The sequence below is a fragment of the Phaenicophaeus curvirostris genome, chromosome 14 (assembly GCF_032191515.1).
Source record: "Phaenicophaeus curvirostris isolate KB17595 chromosome 14, BPBGC_Pcur_1.0, whole genome shotgun sequence".
NCBI classification, from domain to species: domain Eukaryota; kingdom Metazoa; phylum Chordata; class Aves; order Cuculiformes; family Cuculidae; genus Phaenicophaeus; species Phaenicophaeus curvirostris.
Window position 1 is genome coordinate 17240399 of NC_091405.1, and position 24416 is coordinate 17264814.

Genomic DNA, 24416 nt, shown 5'->3' on the forward strand with positions numbered 1-24416 from the left:
CCGTGGAACAGGTAGGGTCAACTCCAAAGCCCGCAAAGACAGCAGTTTAAGGCTGTAGGTCTCTTAACTCTGACTTGGAATTTATTCTTGGCAAGGAGAAGTAAAGGCAAAAAATAAAACACTGATCAGAAATTCCTGTGTATCAGCACAAGAGCTGGAAATAGTACATCAGAGCTTCTTTTCTGCTGTTTTTGTCGTGTTGGGGTTAAGTTCAACACGTATGGAATTTAACTGTGCAATTAATATGTTCTTGCAGCTATTCTAACCTTAATGTAGCACAAATAACTCATTAAATATGTTCTTAGCAGACCTTGTCAGGTAGTTTAGTTTATGGTGGACTTACCTTCAAGATCCAGGAGTTTTGTTTAACTAAATTGACATACCAGCCGTCAAGTCAGCCATGTGCTCAGTAAAGGGAATGCAGTACCAGGCAAGGCAAGCAAGGAATTACTTCCTTTGATAAAGAACAAAATCAAAGCTATGCTTGTGAGCTCCTGTAGAATCTTTTGCAAAGGCGTCAGGGAAAGAATGAAAGGGAATATAGCGCAAGACAAGATTTCTTCAGGCATAAAACCCCTTAGCATTCTTAGAGACAATGTGTATTACTGAAGGGGAAAACATAGTTAATAGCTGTACAGCACTAAAATCAATAAAGAGCAGTAAAGAAACCTAAATTCTCTGAGCCTCCCTTGGTGGTGGTTGGGTCTTTCTCTAACATACCAGTCTCACGAGTCTTTACATATGCCTTTAACTTTGTTTACAAATCTTCACATGAATAACTCAAGTAACTAAACCTCTGCAAGCATGAAAATGTTAACAAGAGAGTATAGAATTCACACTTGAAACCATAAAATAAAAATTCTGAAGGTTTAGTATAGTTTGGTTAGTACTTTAGTTTTTATACATTTTAGACTACCTGCCTGGTGTAAAACTCTTCTGTGTACATCAGTAGCCCATTGATGTATTTTTAAAAATTTGTAGATTACTATTTTGTGGATAGTCTCTTGTATCCCTCTGTTGCTCTCTATAACTCTCTTTTTAGCAGGGACTGGTGATAACTCTTGAGTATTACTTATAGTTTTGTTTGTTTAGCTTTCTGCTGGAAGGACTAATCTTTTAGACATTAATTCTAGTACCGCAGATTAATTTTTCCCAGATTAGCCTCAAACAAATTCTAGTGCAGAGTTTCCAGCAGAACAACTGAATGGAATAATTTTTGAAAGCTGATAATTAAGCTTTAACAATATTGCCAGTTTCCCTCTTAAAAGTCTGTAAATATTTCCCACAGGTGAATGGTGATCTGTTTTACTCTGATTATTCTGTGCCTTCTAAACAGGCAAAACACTGTGACAGCAGTTCTTTTCCTCACAAACAAGACATCCTTTTCCAGCAGAGATTGATCTTGCCTATTGAAAGGTCCCATTTAAAGTGTAGATTAAAGAAAATTCAGCAGCGAAGTAGATGTTTAGTTCCTTTAATAGGCAAAACTATTGTCAACACATTCTGTGAGACATGGCTTTTAATTGTAACAATATATTATCTCAAGGCAGTCTTAAAGCTTAATGAATTTATGTAAAATATATATATATTTATGGTTCCAGCAGCATTGTAGTATGTGATGTAACAGATTTCTTAAATCTGAGATGTGCCTAGAAAACACAACACCACTGTTTGTAAAATTGCAACTTGCCAAACTACTGAACTCAACCAGAAGTTTGAAACTGCAGAGAGAAGAAATGCAACACAGGGGAACAGAGTAATGTGGTTCTACATCTGAAATACTTGTAGATTATATTACAAGTTATCATGTTAATCCAGTGCCATGAAGCTTGAAGGAATCTCACTGTGCCTTCAAAATCCCAGCATGTTATATAACCTCATTTTCATCATAATTAAAAAAAAAAAATCTTTCTACTTACCCTTACAGTTCAGCAGAACCAACGTTTTGAAATTATCACCTTGGTACCTCTTCTTCCTATTAAATTTTACATTTGAACTGCAAACATACTTAGAGAACTACATAGACGTAAGGTACTTACTTAGATTTTTCCATTTAGTAAATAATTTGTGCCCCACCTCTCCAAAGTGCTGCAATCAGTGCCCCACTTTGAGAGGATATACATTATTTTATTTTCACTCACAAAAGTTCATCTTCATAATATAAACTTTCCAAGTCTTACGTAAGGCCCTGTTGAGGAAATATTTCTCCTCTCTTAAGCCTTTTACTGTAACAGCCAGCTCAGATATGAACTGAGTGAAAAAACACTTATTTTTCTTCACCTCCTCCAGTATCCTGTTGTTTGCTGTCCTTATGTGGAAGGAATTAATAACAGGCGTTCTTCAAAAATGTGAGATCCAAAAAGTCATGATCCATTTTCCTTCCTTCTAAAAGGAAGCACAGTCATGGAAAGCACAGTCACTACAATCTGTGCTGCCCTCTCTCCGAGGCACAAGCAAGTGTCCAACAATGCCCGAGCTCGGCCAGTCACGGTGGGGTAAGAGGTAATTGTCTCATAGTCCATTCGGGACAACGTTTGCTGTGAGCGAAGGACATCGAGGATGTGGTTGAGGCGTCCCTCTGTCATGCAGCTCAGTATGGTCTGTCTCTGGCAAGCTAGTATTTGACAGCAGTTTCCTTTGCTGCAAGGATCTGGAATGAAAAGGAAACAAAATGAGATAAACAAAGTGCTCTTTTCTTCCCGAAGTTGTTGGCAAGTGATAGCATCAACACCAGAAACAAACTCAGTACAGGAAAGTAGTGGGAAGTGTTTATTTGCATGCTTTTTCAAAATTAGTCCAATATACTGAAATCTTTTGTTCAAAACTCATGAAGATTAGATTACAGAACATTTTTCTAAATGTTCTAGAGTTTTTCTAAATATTTTTAAGTGCTCAGATTGTGTACGGGGAGGAGACTTTCAGGTCTCATGCTGTTCATCTAGCCTCTCTGTCAAACTTTATGCAGAGCAGCTTTGTTCAACATAGATGAGAAAAGTTTGTCCTGTAGAAAGTGGAAGAACAGATAAGTAGTTCAGGGTAGCAGGATTGTTTGAAATGCATATTGTAAAACTGGGAACCTGAATATATGTCAAAGCCAAACCAGTAACAAAAGCAATACTCTCAGCAAAATGACTGAAAGCTTTGGCTTCTGTCTCTTTTCACTAACTGATTAGAATACTCAGTACTGACTTTAGGGTTTTTAGTCTACAGCAAGTACATATCAAGAGAGTAAGAAAAACAAAAAGCCATTAGTGCTTTGGAGCATGTGCTTCTGTCATTCTGATTAATGACTGTTGCCAGTAGAGTTCTCTGATAAACTTTCCCTGCATGAACTATTCTGTTGATCTAACCATAAATTATGTCATTACTTGGAAGTAAATTGAAGTGGAGAAGGATGGCCAGTAGACGTGAGAACTCTAAGGCCAGCTTGCAAAAAGTTAGCAAAAACGTTGAAAGCTTCATCTATAGGAGGAGGTAGGATTCACAAATCAGAAGCTGACCTTTCCTGGTCAGTAGAAAGAAGGGAAGTAAGAAAATTAATGGTCCTCTGTCCTTCTAGTCACCCGTTTCTCTAGTCAATAGCCACTTTTGTAGAGGTGTGGAATACACAGCTTAAAATTACCAGAAAAAAAAATCCCAGACTTAAACAACTAATATATTACACATTCAGTGTATGCTCTATTTTTTGTATTTTCATTATGGTATTTTCAGAACTGTTCTCAGCCTGAATATGACCCTGGAAAAGGGCAAGCCAATGTTCTCAGTGGCCAGCACCTGAACTTCTGAGAACACAGGAGCAGCTATACACAAATAGACTCATGAGACATTTGTATCAAGTTTGGAGAAGTTATTACACTAAATACCTGAAAATATGCACAAAATTCAGAGATTTGCATCCTCCAAGTTTTAAATAAATTAATCACTAAAATCTGGCCAAGGAGAATATTGCCACCTCAGACTGGAAATGCTGTCTTACCTGTCAGTGCTTGTTCAGGTTGTGGTCTGTGCTTAGGAGCCAGTGGTGGGTCGCTATGCTGACTGCTTTCTTTGCCTGCTGTTGAACCACATAAAGGGATTGTGCAAAAGGAATTTGATTTTCTATTGTTAAAGCCTGGCCGATCTAGAAAAAGTTTAAGATGAGTAAGATGAGACTCTTGAATTGAACAACAGAACTTACGCAGATGTTGCCACTGTAGAAGGCTGGAACTGAAGTCTGACTTGAGAATACTTACTTATTTCCAGCTGCTCTTTGGGCCTGTGTTAATACAGCACTCTTCCTAGGAGGATTTTGGCATACAATACTACCTGCATCTAACTTTTTCAAATTGTCTGTAGGAATTTGTTTCTGAAGTTATGAAACATTCTATTCTGTTCGTAAGTCAGACAACTATTGCTGAGAACTAAAATGCAGCTGTTGTGATGAGTGAATTGATTTCCTGTGGCTCAACTTCTGTATCCAAAGGTGTGAGGAGTACAGAAAAAGCTTTTAAGGTAATTTATCTCTTCTCAACAGAAATCTGAACACTTTAATTGGACAGATCCACATTGGAAAGGCAAAGGAAGTTATTTATCTAGGAATGGTAATCACCAGGATTAATTCACATGCTCCTGGCAACACAGTCTCTTCAAAACACCTTTTTTTATTAGCAAATTGCAAACAAAGCAAACATTGCTGGCAACACAAAGCAATGTGGTTCCTAGGAGGGACTTGTTCTGTCTAAAGAAACAGCCAATATTTGATGTGCGAGGGAAAGGCAGCCGTACATTACAGCGAGGGTTCTAAAATTAATTAGCAATAAAGGCTTTTTGATTGTGCTTCTGATGATACCAGTAGAGGGCACAGCTGTACTCTGAGAAGGGATAATTTTACATGGAAAATCACGTGTGCGTATAAAACTGGTGGTATTTATCCTTTCCTCAGAATAGGTGGAGCTGAATATGTTCAAGGTACAGACCTGTCTTTGTTGTGCTCTGTGGAATAGGATTTGACAGACCCATCTCAAGAATATTATCTCTTCCTGTGTTATTTGCACTGCGGTCAAGTAGAATAGTTGACAAGCTTGGCACTGCAAAAGGAATTTTCTTGCTGATTAAGTGGTTGCTTTTTTGTGGACAGATGACCTGAAAAAGATCAAAATAGAGACAAATTATCTTCTTGGAAACTTTTGTTCCAAGACATTTTCTAAACTATTTTTTCTTGGAATACGTGGCAGTAGTATCACAGTGCAGGCCAGGGTGAGTATGCAGCTGTTGAGCCTTAATTCAACTTAATTCAACATTGCCTCATTACCTTGGGTCGTTGTGGCAGCACAGATCCATAGGCCAACTGCCTCGGGCTTCGCTGCAGTCCTGGAATCCATCTGCAGCCTGTGCTGCCAGTAAACTTGGTGTCACTGGAACCTGAGCTAGCTCTGGATCAAGACACGTGAGCTATCTCAGTACCTTTCAGTACTGGCAGGCCTGCCACGAGTGCCAAAAGAATTTTGAAAATGGGAGTTAACTGTATTTTGGAGTTGTCACAAAGCAGTTGGCCTCGGTCTAAGAAAACTGGTTGAAAATGCTAGAATTCAGCCTAGGACTTTTTCCAGCCATCATTTTGAACACCGTACAAGAAAGGCTGGATTCCTGCAGTTTCATTAGGACCAATTCAAGAAGCAGCTCTGAAGTGGAGGAGGTTGTGTGTGCAAGACCAACATCAGAGTAAGACGCTTGGAAGAAGGCAAACCAGTGGGTTGGTTTTTTTGTTAACTGGTTGGAGTTCTCCTAGTTAGTAACTAAAAGGATTAGGGACATTTCCCCCTGTAGTCTTTGCATTATACATTGTCAGGGCTGGCAGGAGAAACAAGCAGCTTATGAAGTGCTCTGTTAAGACTCCCGTGCCATGTACTCACCTCTGAATTGCATGTGCCCGTCTGCAATGTGTATATTTGTGAACCTTTGCATGCATTAAGTGCTGTCTCCTGGAAAAAATAGCACAGTGACTTTAGTAAGTATACATATGGTTTGTTCAATTGATAGTTGTCAGGAGCAAAAATTTATACCTACATTGATAATTTGTACTGACATAGATATTGTCTTCTCAGGTATGCTGATACGTAGTTAACACTGAATTGCACAGAGCTATTTTGCATTTTAAGATATGTAAGCAGGCGTACACTGACACAACTCTACCTTCTTACTGTTTCTGCTCTTTCAAATTTATTTTAAAACTCAGTTTTCAATCATGCATGGGAAGGTGAAAATAGCCCTGTATTGAGAGAGACTGATATTGGGCTAGCTATAACACATTTCATGTGAAGCTGGGGAGGGGGCTGGAGAACAAGTCTTACGAGGAGCGGCTGAGAGAGCTGGGAGTGTTTAGCCTGGAGAAGAGGAGGCTGAGGGGAGACCTCATTGCTCTCTACAACTACCTGAAAGGAGGTTGTGGAGAGGAGGGAGCTGGGCTCTTCTCCCAAGTGACAGGGAACAGGACAAGAGGGAATGGCCTCAAGATCCACCAGGGGAGGTTCAGGCTTGACATCAGGAAAAAGTTTTTCATGGAAAGGGTCATTGGACACTGGAACAGGCTCCCAGGGAGGTGGTTGAGTCACCTTCCTTGGAGGGGTTTAAAAGACAGGTGGATGAGGTGCTGAGGGGCATGGTTTAGTGATTGATAGGAATGGTTGGACTCAATGATCCAGTGGGTCTTTTCCAACCTGGTGATTCTGTAATTTTCCTTTAAGTATCCAAACGGCAGGGATGTCCTGTGTTTTGGCATGCCAAACCATCTGCTATAAGGATGTTTCAATGCTTGTTGCTTTTTTCCATTTTCTACATCTGCAGCGGATTTGTTCAACTGTTTTTTAGTTTATATACTTCAACACCAAACCAAACTTGCTTTCAAGAATCTCCAGTAGCATTTTCACAGTCATTTTTGACATAGTATCAATTCAGTTGTTTGAACGATAAATAATGCTCTTTGCTACTTTAGCAAATATGAAAATAAAACCTCGCTCAAGAGAGATTGAAGTATTAGATTATAAAATACTTGGCAGTACAATCAAATAAACATCAACAGTAGTAAGAATTAGTTGGACTACACCTATGCCACCTGTTAAAACATTGGTCAAATCTGTTCTGGAATCCCAGAATGGGATTGCAACATGTAGAAATAATCCACAGCATGCATTAACATGAACAACTCACATAAGCAAAACAATGAAACTGACCATGCAGCTCGGGTTGTGTGCCTTGGTTCTCACCTCAATCTGATCTACTTTGTTCTCACTCAGCTTGTTTACCAGTTTGACAACAGCTGGTGACTAGAAAGAAGCTACCATATTTTTATAAGCTCAGGTAGCAGTTGACGTGGTTTCATGAAAACCTCACAGTATCCATTTTCTGCAATTCCTGAATTAACCTATGAACCTGTAGTGCCAAAAGGTACTCTTCAACTCTCTGGCATAGCCAATAACACACTGAATACAAAACCTTTCTTGGTTTTGGACCACAAAGATTGCAAGTGAAATAATCAGGTAGTGTCCTTGTAGGAGAACAAAACTGTATTTTTGCACTAACCTTTGCATCCACCAGATTATAGATTGCAGTGGAAATTGCCTCCTTATTTATACCAGTCAAAATTCCATTTAGAAGGCATACACATTCTGCAGAGGGAATGAAGCATTTTAAATACCACTTTGTATATGAAAGCACGTACATATTTAGGCTAAAATATTGCAGCTATTGCAAACACATTTTGTTGAGTAGCTAGATGAACTATACAAAATGAATTCAATACAACTTCCACCTCATACCTACTCTTGGTTTCATTTTTTAACTGATATTAGAGAGTAGTTACTCTCACATTAAAATCATTTTCTTATGTTCATACAGATGTAGCAGACTTCTTTGCAAAGGGTTTACACGTGACTATAATTGTATCACAATAAAGCTACATGCAAATTGCTTCCCCCGCACTTGCCTATTTCAACTTTGAAAATTTGCTCAAAAGTCCTTGAATGTCACAAATGTAACATTTCTCTGCCATCTTTTTAGAAACATGGGGTAAGCAGAACAGTTCCACCAAAGGAAACAACGATTACACACTTCAAAAGGGAACTGATTATGCAGGAATCGAGACAGGTTGGTATTTGTTGAAATAGTATGTATAGCTGACAATATCTTTTCCTTTGTTACGTTACATGAAGCACAGTTCTGGAGATAAGTATGTCACCTCTGCTAGGAAGCTTCAGTTAGAAAACACATCTACACTGATGATCTGAAGACTGCTTTGCCTTCCACATCAATTGTTCTGTGCTGGATTGAGGGTGCTGGAGCAATCCCAGCAAGGGTGGATCCTTTGTGAAACTTGCAAAGAAAGCAACCTCTGAATATTACCTGCAGTACAGGGTCTGTAATCTGGTTCTTGATGCCAGCACAGAGTGATAAGGTGCAACAATCTGTTCCTCTCAGGCAGGTCGCTTGGTATAAACTTCTCTGAAATGCCCGGCCTCAAACTGCTGCAAATTCCCGTCAAAACTTCCAGCAGGGTTGTCTGACCTGAAATTTATAGGAAAATGTCACTGCAAAAACTGTTAAATACCTCAGAACTGTCTTAAAATGATATTCAGTGTAGGTTATTTTGTGTATTTTAAAACAAAGGGTGTTTATAAAAGCAAAAATAAAAAAATCGGTTAACAATCTTGTAAGATAGATGTACTAACCTTTAACAATAACCACAGCTGTTTAGTGCAACTGACCACGTCAGAATAAAGAACTCTGTCCAAAAAACATCACTAATTACTATGCATAGCTGCATTGTAAACTACATGCACAGATACCTCAGGTATACATGTAACTTTCATGGGTGTATTCTAAGCACACAGTTTTATATAAATCCTGACACTTACATTATAAGAACAGAACACCTATTGTATGAAAGCTTTTTGCTTTCCTCTGCAGAAAGATCAGCTTCTGCAGAAACACTGAGTATTTGTTGAGGGATTCTAATCTTAACACCCCATAATGTGGTGTGATGTGCTGTAACAGTAATATAAGGCAAAAGGACATCTGAAATGACAGTGCTGTTTGTATCACAATTTCTGTATAATAAGTCATTTGTGAAAAAGATGAGGGCAACACCAAGTCTGATGTGAAAAACAGAGATAAATACCTTCAAAAGGTTTCCGTCTGCTTAGGCTCTCCCAGCACAGTATTCCAAAACTGGGGGTTGGGGGGAAACAAAACAGCAAAAAGATTAGTTTGCAATCTAGATCTATGTTCTCATTTCTAAGAGCAAGTTTATTGGTTTAAGAGAAAGAAGTTTCTCAAGAATCCAAGTCTCTCCTAATTTGATAAGGTTCTCTTTCAGCATTATTAAGTTTTAGTTTTCAACTGAGCTGTTCTTATAAAATAATGTATCAGGTAGAATTGATTTTTTTTTTAAATTGTTTTTAAAAACATAAAATCAGTTAGTATTACATTTCAGGCTACCACCTTATCTCCATTTGCTCTTGTGAATTTCAGAACCTTCTGTTTTCCTTCCTCTATAATTTTTCTTTTTAGTTTTCAAGTAATTTAAATGGCAACTGAAAAGTGCTGGACTTTAAGCAGGTACATGCCCTTGATTCTGGCATGTCTAGTTTCTTCATCAAATTTTTATGGAGCTCTAAATACCTTTTTCCTTTTCTAACATCCTAGGAAGTAATCTAGTGAAAGATCTACATATATAACTCACAACTCAGATGGTACAAAGTGCAAGTTTTTGATAAAAATCTCAGTCTGCAAAATCAGAGGCAGAAACAAGGAGCCTGCCAAAGACAGAAAGCAGGCTATGGCTAAGGAGGAGTCAGAGGCAAAGTAATCAAGAGAGGGAGAAGCAGGTCTAGGATAAACATATCTGCTTACTTATATGTCTTGTTGTAGTGCTGAACTACAGTGTTTAAAGGAACCCCTCTTCTGCCTTATTTCCACATAAAGTCTGAAAGTGCTTTTACTTATATACCCTCTAGGAAATATCTATGTATATATCACTTAAGTATGCATAACTTTATAACATGTACTTTTATTTTTAGTCAAAAAGTATGAATGCTTGAGTGGCTCAACAAGTTATTCCAGCGGGGATTCCATAGGGTCTAAACTGGACGCTATTGAAGAAAAAAATCCTATTTTCACCTAGGGTTCCTCTAGACATCAACTGAAGCCAACAACAGTTCAAACTTAGAAACTATGTGGATTGAAGTTACTAGGCTTCCAAATGTCAATGAAAAAGTTTTGGCAGCTATGTCAACTTTTAAACATTTAGGTCTATTACATAAATATTTATATGATGAGTTTTGAGAATGGTTCTTAACCTTGGTACATAATTCATCAAACGTGGTGAGCTTCAAATGTAATTCACTGCGGTAATTGGTCTTGTGGAACACTATCCTATCACATTATGAAGAGCTGGTATTTTTACTGTAACATCTTTGAAAATAAGTATTTTGGCAACACTGTAGAATGTAGCAAGGACTAGGTATGACCTGCCCATTCACCTGTAAACATCACCTTCCTGGGAAGGAAGGCCTCCTTCAAGTATTTCAGGAGGGAGGTATACTAAATCCTGGCAGTCTCTCCGGTTGCAGTTCTGCAGGCCTGACTGCAGTTGCTGTTTCCTCCAGTTGGTTAGACCATAATCAGATATCTACAGAGACAGGAAAAAAGTAAATGTCATGAACAGTACCTCAAGCCCTGGTATTAAATGTTGACTCTTAGGATAAATGTACGCAGCCATAGGACAATCACTGGATTTTACATTAATAGATCAAAAGTAGAAGCTCCTACCTTGGCTCTGAACTGCGCATCCAAAAGCACGTTGGAAGGTTTCAGGCTGCAGTGGCAGCAAGCAGGCTCAAGGCTGTGAAGGTAACGCAGCCCTTCAGCCACATCCAACAGGATCCTTATGAGCAAGGGAAATGGAAGTTCTGGGTACAGTTGTTGCTGCGTAAAACAAAACACAGCTTTTGGTAGCATGGAATTGTTACTAATCATATTTTCATTTGACAATAAGCAGAAGGACAATACAGAAGCTAAAGAACAAATTGACTGGGACTACAGTCTGTCATTTACACGCTGACTGTTCCCTTTTGGCTGACCTCGCGATTGATTTTGTCACATAAAAGATGACTTCTTTCATCTACCTCGTGGATGAGTGAGTGGAGGGATCCATTGTGCATCCATTCCGTCACTATCCCTACAAGTTCACGGTACTGGTAAATCCCAAGAGAAGGCAGGAGGCGTTCAGACTTACAGTGTCTGATGTTTGCTATATCCTGAAGTAGGAACTTCCACTCCCTGTAAAAAAGATCAAGAGTTAGAAGCAGATAAGACTGAGAGGAAATTCAAGTAGAGATGAGGTAGCATAGCATATGGAAAAGAGAGATGACTAAATGGTTGAACACAAGCTAACATAATTCTGTCAATAAAAATGATATTATATCATCTTCCAGACTACTCTAAGAAAATGAAGCAATCCTTTGGGTGGTGAAATTTTTTAATATAATGTGAAAGACCTCTGGATGCTTTAGTATGAATACAAGAGCACTGCTTAAATCAGGACTGAATTTGCAGGCAGAATAAAGCTGAATTATACGAAATGCTAGATTAAGAAAATCTATTCCCCCCCCCGTTACTGTCCCCAAGAACTTGTATTGTATCTTTTTGCTTTTAGTGAGATCCATATTTACAAGGAAATCATGATCTTCCATGCTAAAATATTGTTTTCTGTAATTAACTACTTTGTTGTGGTTTTTTTTCTTTGTTTGATTTAAAGAAAATGTGGACGAGGGACAGAGGAGACTTTTTCTTTAAACAAGCTCCCAAACAGATAACATTGACTGTGATTATAAAATTGCTGGATTTCTGTTGTCTAAAAAATAAAAAAGCAGCCACCCCCTCCAACCACAAAAGAACCCTTAGAATTTTTTTGACTGCTCCCAAACTCTGGCAGCATTTGGTTTTTGAAATATCACTGACAATTTAATATGTCAATTTAAAAATATGTGTATGAAATAGTGCTTCTCTCTTGCCCTTGCACTGGAACAGATTAAATACTGTGAATTCAAGTAGGACACTTCAGTACTTTTAAAGAAAGCCACCTGAATGGCAGTGTTCTCAGTTAAGAAGATAAACTAGTCCATAGGTGCATATCAGACACTCCTTTTCTTATAAACAGTCAAGGTCAGCGCAACACCTAAAGTGCTTTGGTCTTGCTTCATCAGAAGTAGCTTGTGGTTGTTCTTGGAAACTGTGTTTCTGTCACACACTGGAATTTTGTGGTCAGTAGGCTGACGCCCATCGGTTACTACTCATTTATTTTTATAATTAGGATGTGTATGCATCTTACTGCCCTGTAACCCCAATCATTATCCTTCCCTCCTCCCTATTCTCCACTCCCTGACCTGTACATGCTGTTGAAGATTAAATTCATCCGATATCCCTTCGAGGACCTCTAGAAATACACAATACCATAGCACACTGAGTATTGCTGATCAGAGTTTGTAGACATCATTATAGCAGAGGTAATGAATGACTTCAGGAATAAGCTCTACTTCTATAAAAATCTGTAAAAAACAGACCTTGTTTCTCAGTATAACTGCCTCCAAAGTGCCTCTTGGCAGCTGGACAAATGGGACACACGTACCTCTCTGTAGCATCCTGGCTGGTCAGCACCTTCACCGAGATGTGAGTGCTCCAACGAATATGAAAGGCTTTGAGTGCAAAGCCTGAGCCTGTCCTAGTCAGGGTAAAGTTGTCCAAGTCTTCCTGGGCTACTGCAGGTAATGATTGGGCCATTTCTTGATGGCTGGCTTGGAAGAAAAAATAACACAAAAGAAGCAAGTTTTAAGGTCTACTTTTGTCATTACTACCAAAGCTGAGTGAGGTTGCATTCCCTTTCTGAATAATTATTACTCAAATCCAGCAGCCTTCCTTTTATCGTTCTGTGTCAGACTTTCCTTATAAAGACAGAAAAACCACGCTAATTGCAAAGGTGTGTCTGGACTGTAACTCACCATCTGAGACTGCAAGGTGCTAATTAATTGCTGATTATTATTTCCATTTGATGACGTTGAAATGTTGGGCCACTATTTATAATGTAAAACGTGCTTTTAAAGTGATACTGAATTATGTAGACAACAAACTTGTATCTCACAGTGAGATGCTAGACAAATATAGTTTTCCTGGTTCTCACAAAAAAAGGTAATTATTCATTAACCCCTATCACTGTGTTCCTGTCTTCTTTAATATAAGGTTACATGTCTATGCAAAAGCAAGGTAAAAAGCAAATTTCCTGCTGCTGTAAGCTGGCAGAACTCCACTGAATGGAGCTGTGTCGTTATAGCAGCCACTAATTTGGCCAATACTCTCACTGTACACTACCTCTCTAGGGCCATCTGAATGTCTCAGACACACTACAAGGCAACGCAGGTGGATTAGAGATAACCTCTGCAAAACATCACTATGTTACTACATGAGTAACATTTTTAATTACATCTGTGAAGCTACATTAGACTAGAGATAACCAAAAGTCCGTGGTGAAAGAGGAGAACAAGCAAACCAAGAAAACAGGTGGGATATAACCATTGGTAAGGATTACCGCAAGATCAGTGGTCAGCGAGTCAGAAGAACTCAAACTGGAGCACTCCCTTCAAGGTCCAGCAGACCAGGGCTAGAGAAGGAAACGCATGAGGGAACTGAAGTAACAGGGCCAAAAACTTGAAGTAACCAGTAAGGACTGTTAAGGATAAGTTGTTTCTTTCTAGGAGACGGGGTCTACAAAAAAACCCTCCTGTGATGCAGAAGCCCCAAAAGTCTTCTAGCTTTGAGCAGATTGCTTGTTCCCCATCTCTAAAACTGAAATGAAGTCCTGAAGACAAACTAGCCAATGCTCGTGGCTGAACTGCTTCTAGTTCATGATCAGTATATTTCTAGTTAATCTCAGAATCTCAGTTGTGCTATGCAGGCACATCCACAATCACATTGAGGTCCTAAGCTATACTATGATAAATAATAATTTACATAGCCAAAATAATTTACTCGACTCTGAACATAGTGCAAGGAAGATCAAGCAATGAGTGTAGGATCTAAACCATTCCTGAAAGTATTTATTTCTATTTAAATTTGAATCAAGTAAAGCTTTAACAGTTTTTTTAAACTCTTGCCAGCTGATTACTTGGATAAAAATAAAAGCTAGCTCCTATTTGGATTTGCGAAACGTAATTGTATTTTCTTAAACCGAAACAAAAACCACTTCAAGCTTTCTATGTTACAAAGCACAATGTGCCAAGGACCATTGTTCCTTAAACTGATTTACTGATACCTTTTTTTTTTAACCTTAAAATGAGATTTTAACCCTAACATAAGAGATCTTTTATTTATCCATATTCCCAAAACAGTCGGCGTGACCAATCATGGAATATTGGACTATCAAGGAAATACAGATAAGAAAGTCTCTCCCTACCCTCTCAGATTGCAGATTTGGTACCAAAACCATTTTGTCAGGAGTGCTGCTCTTCTGAATGCTTTTTCTCCTAGACCCTTTTAAAAGCTCACTATCAAACTACAAAACCAGTGTTTCTTAGGTGAGCTTTGCAGTGAAGGGTTTTGTATTATTTTTCAGCAAGACACCAATAGTCCCAGGCAACTTTGTCATCTTTCCCTAGCTGGGCAGGCAGGAACAGGAGAAATACTGCTATAAAACCCCTTTATTTCAAGTTCCTAATATTTTTTAAGTGTTAAAAGTACTTCTAAAGTTTGCTAAAAGTAATTCATAGCAAAGATGTTTTCCTTAATATGAGAGAAACCCTACATTGTATTAATATCTAGATGTCTTGGTAATAGAAACTGGAAACGAAAATCAACTTACCTCCAGAAATATGGGCGTAAAAACTACGGAACGATGGTTTAGTATTTGATAGGAACGGTTGGACTCGATGATCCGATGGGTCTCTTCCAATCTGGTGATTCTATGATTTATGATGGAATGAAACTGCTGTAGATACCAACTGCGAGTTGGCTTTGAGCCGCATTGAAACACGGCTCGAGCCTTCCTGCCTGTGAGTCAGCTGTGTTGTTGATCTCTCCTTTTATTGGCTGCCTGCAAACATCTATAATTTCCTGGTCAGATATACAAACCGTAACTCTTTAGTGACTGGAGATGTGTTTTCACAGGCTGATTTGTTAACTGCCTGTAATTAATGAGAGCAATTACAAAAAAGGAGGTTGAATAGCTGCTTTTCCCTCAATAAGGAATACCAAGAGGGAAAGCTACGTAACAGTGAAAACCCCCATATTGGGTACAGCCCAGATGAAGAAGCTGTAGAACTGCATGCAAATTGTGTGGCTGATGCTTATCTCTGCTGTAGATCAAGCCAACAGCACAAGTACAACATTTCCTTAAACTTTTTGAGTCAAGTGGAGTTTAAAACATACTGTAAATTGCTGGTTTTGCCGTGAGTAAGCATAGGGATAATATTAAGTTGCAAAGAAGAAATAAGGATCAATTGGCTGTCAAGTAGCCCTGCTGAAAAGGATGTAGGGGTTATAGTGGAAGCAAAATTGATCATGAACCTACAGCGTGTTCTCACCACAAGTGGGGAAAATTGTGTACTGTGCTACGTTAGAAATGCAGTCAGTAAAATGAGAGAACTCACTATGCTTCAGCATTCAGAGATGGTGAGGCTGCACCTGAAATAGTCGACTTAAGGGCCCTCGGTTCAAAGAAAATGCTGAGAAACTAGAGAGGATGCAGTAGCTCGCTACCGAGATAGGGCCCCGGAGTACCTTACAGGGAGAGGTTGAGGGAGTCAGTCTTGTTTGGTTCAGGGAAGGAGGCTAAGGGGGTCCTACTAGAAGCCCACATCTACTTGAAGGTCAGTTATGAAGACAGAGCTGAATTCTCCTCCACAGCGGTAGATATTAACCATAGGCAGATGTCTCTACTTCAGATGTTCATGCCAGTTGTTAGAAAAACATTTTTACCAGATGGGCAATGTGGTACTGGAATGGGCAACTCGGGTTGCGTAGTCTTCATCCTTTAAGGTTTTCTAGACTCAGCTAAGCAAAGCCATAGCTGGCCTGATCCAGCACTGCTGATAGTCCTGCTTTGAGCAGGAAGTTGAGCTAGAAAATGCCAGAAGTCCAGAACATCTTTAATTTTGTGATAACTATGAAAGTGGTGAGGCCCTGGAACAGAGAAGTTGTGGGTGCCCCATCCCTAGAGGTGTTCAAGGCCAAGTTGGATCTAGCGGGACGTGTCCCTGCCCGTGGCAGGGCTTTGGAACTAGGTGATCTTTAAAGTCTCTTCTAACCTGAACTATTCTATGATTCCAAGGTCTAATTGCGTTCCAGCTAGGCCTCTACCATATACATTAAGACTAAAGATTTATGGGACTGCTGGACGCACAGAGGAGAATTTAGGAGAAAGCAGTCATTTCAGTTGATGACATTTATTCAAACTTCCCCATCCATGAAGACCGTCACTATAGAGTCTGACTTCAGAAACCAGTGTCAGTGAATGAGGTTCTGTCCACAGACTTCTGTTGGTTTCGGATCAAATCCTAACTCCCCAACAGGGAAGGACAAACCGTAGGGCAATTACCTAATCCTCCTCTGATCACGGGAAAGTCCCTATATCTAAAAATCATGTGGCTAGGTCTCCCTGGCCTGAGAGGAAGCACAGTCCAAGCAGGAAGCATGGGGTGCGCTTTCACGTACAGGGCGTAATTTCCCCAGCATCAGCTTTCTCTGCCCAACACACCCCTCCAAAAGTGAAATTAGTATGAGGAAGCTGAAGGAACAGTGAAACCTGTAGGCTGCAACAGTCCTGGAGAAGGCTGGGAGCTCGTCAGCTTGCTGTGGCAACAGGATCCTCCTCCCCTTAGCTTCACTTTATCAACAATGTGTTCATTTCTGCCCATAGCCCGTACTTCTTTAAGAAGTACATTAAAATTGCTTTCCCCTGTTTAAGGCATTAACCTGTCAGGCTGAGACTGCACTGCAGCAGAATCACAGCTGTTCAAAATCCTTACAGCTCGCTAAAGAAATCTCTTAGGGGCAGCTCTGTGGACAGTTTGAAGGGCTTAATTTTGCAGAAATTCTTTGACAATTAAAGTAGTCTTAGGTACTTCTGTATTTTTAGAATATCATGTGCTGGGAAAACAGAGCTCTAGAATAACTCTGCATTTGTTTACTCCTTTTGACTATTGTTTTCAGCTTGAAAAACACTCAGGATAAAACTATAAGGCTTAGTTTGAATTCATATTTGGAGAAACCAGGAACCTACAGGCCAATTCGCAGTACAGGTCTGAACTCATTAAACATCATTATTACTGAGCATCTTAATTGAAAAGAATCAGCTAGTATTTTACTTACACATAATTTATCCAGGGAAATGTAAAGCCTCTCACATACTACGAAAGCTTATAAATAATGGAAAAGGAAGAAAACTCTATATACTCACACAAGGGCCCCCTTGTGCAGAAATCAGATAAAATAAAGAAAGCTAAAACTTAGTTTGACTGTCAGGAAGTTGTTGGGTGGGGGTTTTTTTGTTTTGTTCTTTAATTATGGCAAATACTTGGCATAAAACCATCCAGCAAGGAGTAACAAGCAAGATAGGGATTGAATGTTTCTCATCTCCTCTGCATAGGATTCATTCATTGCCGTACAGATACTTAAATATGTAGATACTGGAGAAGCATAGACAGTTTGTGCCAAAACCAGTAGCTACCCTAAAAAACGTACTTTATTTCATTCAGAGGACAAACAAAACTCTCAGCCTCTGAGCGTCAAAGAACAAACACCACATTTAAACTTGTCAGTGTCCAAAGTGTCTTTTAAAGCCTGACCGTAACAACGCAAGAACTAGAACACTTGCTTTTTCAATCCAGACTTGTTTTTGTGGCTTACTCCCAAGCTATGAGAGCGTGTAGGGAACACAAACATGTTCTCAACATCTTAGCATCCTGAAAGTAGGAATAAAAGCAACGCCTAAAGGATAACACTGTTTAAGACATGAGTAGCTTATAGGTCTCTCCCTCATAATAATTAAGCAGAAAGAACCCAGTTACAATCAAATTTAAAACAAAATGGGAGCTTTACAAAAAGTGGCATTAAAAGACAAAGCGTTAATGGAGTGAGAAGTGCAATAAAAGAATGACACAGCAGCAGAAGATTGAAACATTCAGATGACCCAAATACCGAAGCCTCTGATGCACGTTCAGTAAATTCTATGCTTTGATGTTTCAGAAGAGTATCCATCATCATTTCACAATCTGGTTTTTTTCCCATTGAGCATCTGTACAGGATAAATTTGGCAAAATGTGGGCTTTAAGGTGCTGTTTCTTTGGCACCCTGTGTATTTCAGGAGGTCTTGCAAGAAGTGAATATTAAAATATTAAGCTTCAAATCTGTGGGATTCAAACGCTTTGTATTTCACCTTTATAAAATTGAAGCTATAGTATATGTGTGGCCAATGAGATCGTCTCTAGAACATCAGATCTTCTGTACTGGGGTACTTGAAGATACAAGATGAGGTGTCTGTTTCACTAGGGAGTCCCTTTTTTAAAAGAAAATTGTTTCCTCAAACATGGCCTCGAGCAAACAGATGGAAGAAGCCTATTTTGCTCAGTGTGGGTAAATACAAGGTAATGCATCGAAAGGAAATTACCTGAGCGTGGCCTGCAGATGCTGAACTGGCTCCTGGCAGTCGTGCTGTGGGACAGATCCCGAGGTGCTGATGACTTTGCTCTGGGAACACGGGCTCCACACCCCAGGGCGGCTGGAGAGGCGATTAAACGTTCTGTGTTGCCAGGAGAAGCAGAGGACGAGGCGGAGGCAGCCGCTCTGCTGGGTTACAAGCCCCAGCTCACCTGAGGGAGGGGGCTCTTTATCAGGGAGTGCGGGGAGAGGACGAGGGGAACGGTTTTCGGCTGAAAGAGGGGAGATTGGGATGAGATATTAGACAGATGGATGAGGAGGCCCTGGCCCAGGTTGCTCAGGGAAGCTGTGGCTGCCCCATCCCTGGAGGGGTTCAAGGGCAGGTTGGATGGGCCTCGGAGGCCCTGATCCAGAGGGAGGTGGGACTCGATGGGCTCTGAGGCCCCTTCCAAGCTAAACCGGCTTATGATTGCGTGGAGACCTGGTCACAGGAGGGTCCTGGGGCAGCGGGGGGCGGGTACCGGGGAGCGGCCGCTCTCCCAACGCCTCCCGGGGCGGGGCCGCCCGGCGGCGCGGGGATGGCCGGCACGGCGGAGAGGGGGCCCCGCGGCCCGAGGGACGGGACCCGGCGGTGAGGGGGGAACGGGGGGACGGGGCGGGATGGGGCTGGGGGGCGAGCGGCTGCCAGGGGGGCGGGACGGACCGGCCGGACGGGACGGGGCTCAGGGCGGGAACCGTGAGGGAGTCGGGGTGGGGGAACCGGGGGTCGGGACGGGGACTGGGGATGGGGAGCGGGCGAACGGGACGGGAGTGGCGAGGGTTGAGGAGCGAGGGGACGGGATGAGGGAACGGGATGGAGAGCGAGGGAAGGGGACGGGGCTGTTGAGGGGCTTGGGATGGGGGCATGGGAGGAGGGAACGGGATGGGAGGATGGGGCTGTCGAGGGGCTCGGTACGAGGATGAGGGAAGGGGACAGGGGCTCGGAATGGGGAGAGAGGGGAGGGGAACGGGGCCGGGGCTGTCGAGGGGCGAGGGATGGGGAGAGAGGGAAGGGGAAGGGGCTGTCGAGGGACACAAGATGGGGGCGTGGGAGGAGGGAAACGGGCTGGAGAGCGAGGGAATGGGACAGGAGGAGGGGGCTGTCGAGGGTCTCGGTATGAGGATGAGGGAAGGGGACAGGGGCTCGGAATGGGGAGCGAGGGGAGGGGCCAGGGCTGTCGAGGGTCTCGGCCGGGGAGCGAGGGCCCGTGTCCCGACGCGGCCGCCCGTTCCCGCAGCGCCGCCGCCGCCGCCAGGGAGGAGCCGCCGCCCGAGGAGCCGCGGGGCCGCGGCCGCTGCGGGTACCTGCGCACGGCGAGGGGTGAGCGGGGCCGGGGGGGGCGGTTACCGGGGGGGTGGGTGAGGCGGGGGGCCGGTGCACTCACCGCTGCCCCCCTGCCCCGCAGGCTGCTGCCAGCTGGTGGAGGCGCTGCTGGCCGCGCTGGCGCTGGGCTGCGCCGCCGTGTCCCGCGCCCCCCCCGGCGGCTACACGGGGGTGGCGGCCCTCAGCCCCATCCACTACTACCAGTTCGGCGGCGCCTACAGCGGCTTCGGCGGCGCGGACGGCGAGCGGGCGCGGGAGCTGGACCGGAGCTTCCACCTGCAGAAGCTGCCGGTGGCCGGGGCGGCGCTGGCCGGGGCCGGGGCCCTGCTGGCCGCGTCCTGCCTGCTGCTGGCGGCCGGAGCCCTGCGGCTGCCCTGGCGCTGCCCGGCCTGGCTGCTCGTCGAGTCCGTCCTGGACGTGGCCATCGCCGTGGGGCTGGTGCCGGCCGTCTATTATTTCTATCGCTGCCTGCTGGAGGTTTACGGCTCCTCCGTGTGCCAGGAGAGAGAGCGGCTGTATCGAAGCAAGGGCTACCAGGGCTTCAGCTGCGGCCTGCACGGCGCAGAGATCGCCGCGGGGCTCTGGGGCTGCGTGGCCGCCGTGGCCTATCTGCTCAGCGCGGGCCTGGCGCTCAGGGCCTACGGAACCGTCCGCAGGATGAAACAGAAGCCGGTACAATCCTCTGAGCTTTAGAACGACGCCAGCGCTCCAGCCATGGTCGCTCCTTCCGCTGGTCTCCTCACCGAGACAAAGCAACAGGCCTCGCCCTGGGCCGCGGGACACACGTAGAGAGTAGAGGGCTAACGGGGGTAGAGTTAGGCTGTTCCTAACTTCAGTTTGTGTTATTGAATTATTAGTGGACACGAAGTTAGTGCAATGGCTTGTCTTCATCGGGTGGTGGTTTCTTAGTAGAGAACGACTGATCTCACGCAGGTGACAGACAAGCTTCATGCTTCACAAGTTGCCTTTCTAGCCACACTTCTGAGTGAACAGCTTCATGGAGCTGAAATGGTCTTTAAGGAAGGCGTGCGAGTATTTACCAAGAACGGAGCTTTTAAAAATGAGTGATCGAGACCCATGGTTGTGGCACTTAATTATGGCTTTCTTGTACATCTCTAACAAGGCAGTTAAAGCCATGGGAGAATCCCCAGATAAACTTGCAAAATCACAGAATAACCAGGTTGGAAGAGACCCACTGGATCATCGAGTCCAACCATTCCTATCAAACACTAAACCATGCCCCTTAGCACCTCATCCACCCGTGCCTTAAACACCTCCAGGGAAGGTGACTCAACCCCCTCCCTGGGCAGCCTCTGCCAGTGCCCAATCACCCTTTCTGTGAAGAATTTTTTCCTAATGTCCAGCCTAAATCTCCCCTGGCGGAGCTTGAGGCCATTCCCTCTTGTCCTGTCCCCTGTCACTTGGGAGAAGAGGCCAGCTCCCTCCTCTCTACAACCTCCTTTCAGGGAGTTGCAGAGAGCAATGAGGTCTCCCCTCAGCCTCCTCTTCTCAAGGCTAAACAACCCCGCTCAGACTAAGTGGTGATGTGATGCCTTTTCAAACTCCTGGAGAGGTCACAATTCTGTATGAAATGGTCTTTTGTATAACTTGCATACGATAGTTTTGCTTTGAGAAAAGCCCTGAGTTGGGATAATCAGACAAAATCTTTAAGAGCTCAAACAACTGGTTTAAGATAGAAGTATATTGTTTCCAAAATACAATTTTAATGTACAAGTTGGGAAGATGAGATGCAATTCTTGTATTTATTTAAAAAAAAAAAGGTGAAATGTACTTTTTTTTAAAATAAAAAGTTTATAGGAAGTTTAACAGGGAAAAGAGAAGTACCATTAGAATCACAAAGTCACACCTCTGAGTGCAACGTCACTCCAGAACAGCGCCCGTGTGCACTGTCCAGAGGGAGGTGAAACCACCACTGTTCTCCCAGACCCGTTCTGACCACATTAAAAAGAACCACAAAACTAAACAGAAGAGAAACATGCTTTGCCTTGGATCTATCCCCAGCTTCACTGGCACCAGTGACTAAATCCTCAGTTACCAAACCCAAGGAACATTTTTGGAACTTGAGATGTAGAAGCAAAACAAATGCTAAATGGGACCACACCAGGTACATTCTGGGGTTGGTTTGGTTTCTCCTACCTTTTAGAAGTCGAGACACACGGAGGGTTTCAGGGCAGGGATGTGTGTGGATGCTCCACTGTGGTCTTGCTTCTTTTAGTGGTTCTGTATTCCCTGCTTGCTGCAGCGACTTCCCAAGAGCTGCTCAGAACTATTCAGGGCAGGATTCCCCTGGCAGGATACAGAAACCCATCTAATAATTGCCATTATGAGTTACATCCTTGGAGTGTTCTGCAAGTAGCTTTTGTAAGGAAGGCTGAGGAGTGAAGTAGCGCACAGAGCTCAGTAGAGGAGACCCTACAGCACACCTACCACCAGCCACAGCTGTATTTGACTGGGATATTGCACAGATTCCCTCCAGCACAGTAACGGAATCAGGATATACAGTTAGATGAAAGTAAAAATCTTTATTGCTAAGTCAGCTTAAAAGTTGATGCAAAAAATATTCTTCCTTCCTGGACTGCTCTATACATCTGAATAAAGAATCCATGGAATAGTGTTTTCCAGCAATCATGTTATTTGCCTCTCCAAAGCAATACAGACATAGGCCACAGGGCTGAAGGTGCATTCATTGGGCAACTTACTCCTGTACACAATAAATCTGGGGATCGCTATAGGTGCATGCTAGAGTGGGATACAGAAAATAGTCTCCTTTTTAAAAACAAAAAAAACATCAAAAAAGATTATTTAATAAACAGCTGGTGCGCTGCAATATTTCTTTAACATGCGCTGGGTCATGACAGTCAAGTTAAAAAAAAAAAAAAGGTAACATTTTAAAATGTGAAAAAAGAGGGAAAAAATACACTCTGAGTCTTCAGACAGCAAGGGAACAGCAGAGACCAATTGCACAAAACCAAAGAGGTGAACTGGCTGCCTGAAGGAGGCCTTTGGCAAGTGACACGAAAGCCATCACCATCCAGGAGGAGCGCAGAAACTCCTGAAGTCCAAGGGCATTCGCTGTGGCTGAATGTCCTGTGCACCAGAAGGATTATCAGGCCTCAAGCAGCCTGTCCCCAAGACAGGGAAATACTTGGAACTGGATTTTACCCTCCCCTCTAGCTGGATTCTCATCAAGTTCCAGCAATCTGCGGTGCTGCCTCTACCAGGACTGTTCCTGGTGCTGGGAGCAACTCTGAGGCTGTGCCTTATCCTCAATCTTTGGGCACCAACTACTCGCCACTGAATAAAACCTTTATGGGTTCCTTTTGCAGAAGCTGCTCTGGACAGGACAGGGCAGACAGGTCAGGGGCTTCTAGAGTTCCTGTTCTCAGCCCATCAGCAGAGCCAGAATGACTGAAGGGTGGACAAGTCAACCCACCAGCCTAACTTGGTTGTGGCTGCACGAAGCACAGCAGGTCTGGCACTGCTCGGCAGGGACAGGAGAGCCTGCTGGAGAACCACTGTCTAATGGACCACAAGTCCATTAATGAATGCGACATTTTTATCAATGTGGCTCTGTGCAGGTGATGTATCTGTGAGAGAACCACATACAAAAATCAGGGAAGAGACTGGAGAACAGGAAGAGAACTGGGAAAACAATTTCTATTCCCTGCTCCAAGTCCTTCACTAGACTTGCTCATTCATACCTGTTCCACCTACAGCGGTGCCTGAAATCTGAGGTGGTGTTAATAAGTAATGTGAAGAGACAAAGAAGCAGCTTGCTGTCTCTAGGGAGGCAGGAAAACAAGAGGTGGTTGTGGAGGGAAGCATTCCATCTGTGCTGCCCAGAGTAAGAAAAGCAGTTTGTAGTATCAGCTTAAGCAAAGAAAGCTGTGGACTCAACCTGGTGTAAGAGAATGAGCCATGTCCTGCCACGACTGTTCACACCCACAGAAAATAGGAGCTGGCTGCACTGAACTCCCTTTCTGCTTCACAACCAGGATTGGCACCGGAGAAAAAGGCTAAGCAGGAACTCCTTGCGTTCCATTCTGCCACTACCACGAAGAGGAGCTGCTCAGAAACCTGCATGCTCCATTGCAGAGCATTGTTTTACTGAGTCCTTCCCCACTGAGCCACTCACAACCAACTCCCTGTGTCAAGACCAACTCTCCATGCACTGCTACTGGTTCAGGCTGGCAAGGACACGCTGGATTTTCCACATCAGTGCAAGAGAGAGAGACCTGATTTGCATTAACATCTGCTGCTCTCCTAGTGCAAGGTTTGTCACAGTCCTACTCAGAAAGAAGAGTCTATTTCTGCATCAGTCCCGTACTCTGCAGCCCTGTCAGGTATCAGAAAG

The 24416-nt window shown here is 43.0% G+C and overlaps 2 protein-coding genes across 4 annotated transcripts; one reads left to right on the top strand and one right to left on the bottom strand.

Annotated features, from left to right (window-relative positions):
• Positions 1-956: 956 nt before the first annotated feature.
• LOC138726425 (receptor-interacting serine/threonine-protein kinase 2-like) lies at positions 957-14955 on the bottom strand. 3 transcript variants are annotated; one of them, XM_069868155.1, is made up of 12 exons: positions 14885-14955; positions 12662-12827; positions 11160-11313; positions 10804-10959; positions 10515-10663; positions 9152-9201; positions 8377-8538; positions 7558-7643; positions 5892-5960; positions 4956-5121; positions 3977-4120; positions 957-2650 (listed from the first exon to the last, which is right to left on the bottom strand). In XM_069868155.1, the coding sequence occupies exons 2-12, from the start codon at positions 12811-12813 to the stop codon at positions 2364-2366; spliced, it is 1575 nt and encodes a 524-aa protein (XP_069724256.1). In that variant the 5' UTR covers positions 12814-12827; positions 14885-14955; the 3' UTR covers positions 957-2363. The 3 variants fall into 3 exon arrangements, with proteins under 3 accessions (XP_069724256.1, XP_069724258.1, XP_069724257.1); XM_069868157.1 differs by having other exon boundaries at positions 12662-12823; positions 14885-14909; XM_069868156.1 differs by lacking the exon at positions 14885-14955 and adding an exon at positions 13662-13844 and having other exon boundaries at positions 12662-12823.
• A 4911-nt stretch (positions 14956-19866) lies between these two features.
• On the top strand, positions 19867-22968 carry MARVELD3 (MARVEL domain containing 3). Its single transcript, XM_069868812.1, has 2 exons — positions 19867-20038; positions 20124-22968. Exons 1-2 carry the CDS (start codon positions 19867-19869, stop codon positions 20732-20734), a joined length of 783 nt encoding a protein of 260 aa, XP_069724913.1. The 3' UTR covers positions 20735-22968.
• Positions 22969-24416: the final 1448 nt, after the last annotated feature.

What these genes read in the sequence shown, in the direction of transcription:
- LOC138726425 (XM_069868155.1), bottom strand. Translation starts at nt 12,813, where the DNA reads ATGGCCCAATCATTACCTGCAGTAGCCCAGGAAGACTTGGACAACTTT. An exon ending in CAGACGGAAACCTTTTGAAG is followed by an intron (nt 8,539 to 9,151) that starts GTATTTATCTCT and finishes TATAAATTTCAG; the next exon opens with GTCAGACAACCCTGCTGGAA. An exon ending in ACAGAGCACAACAAAGACAG is followed by an intron (nt 4,121 to 4,955) that starts GTCTGTACCTTG and finishes AACTTTTTCTAG; the next exon opens with ATCGGCCAGGCTTTAACAAT.
- MARVELD3 (XM_069868812.1), top strand. Translation starts at nt 19,867, where the DNA reads ATGGGGAGCGAGGGGAGGGGCCAGGGCTGTCGAGGGTCTCGGCCGGGG. An exon ending in GTACCTGCGCACGGCGAGGG is followed by an intron (nt 20,039 to 20,123) that starts GTGAGCGGGGCC and finishes CCTGCCCCGCAG; the next exon opens with GCTGCTGCCAGCTGGTGGAG.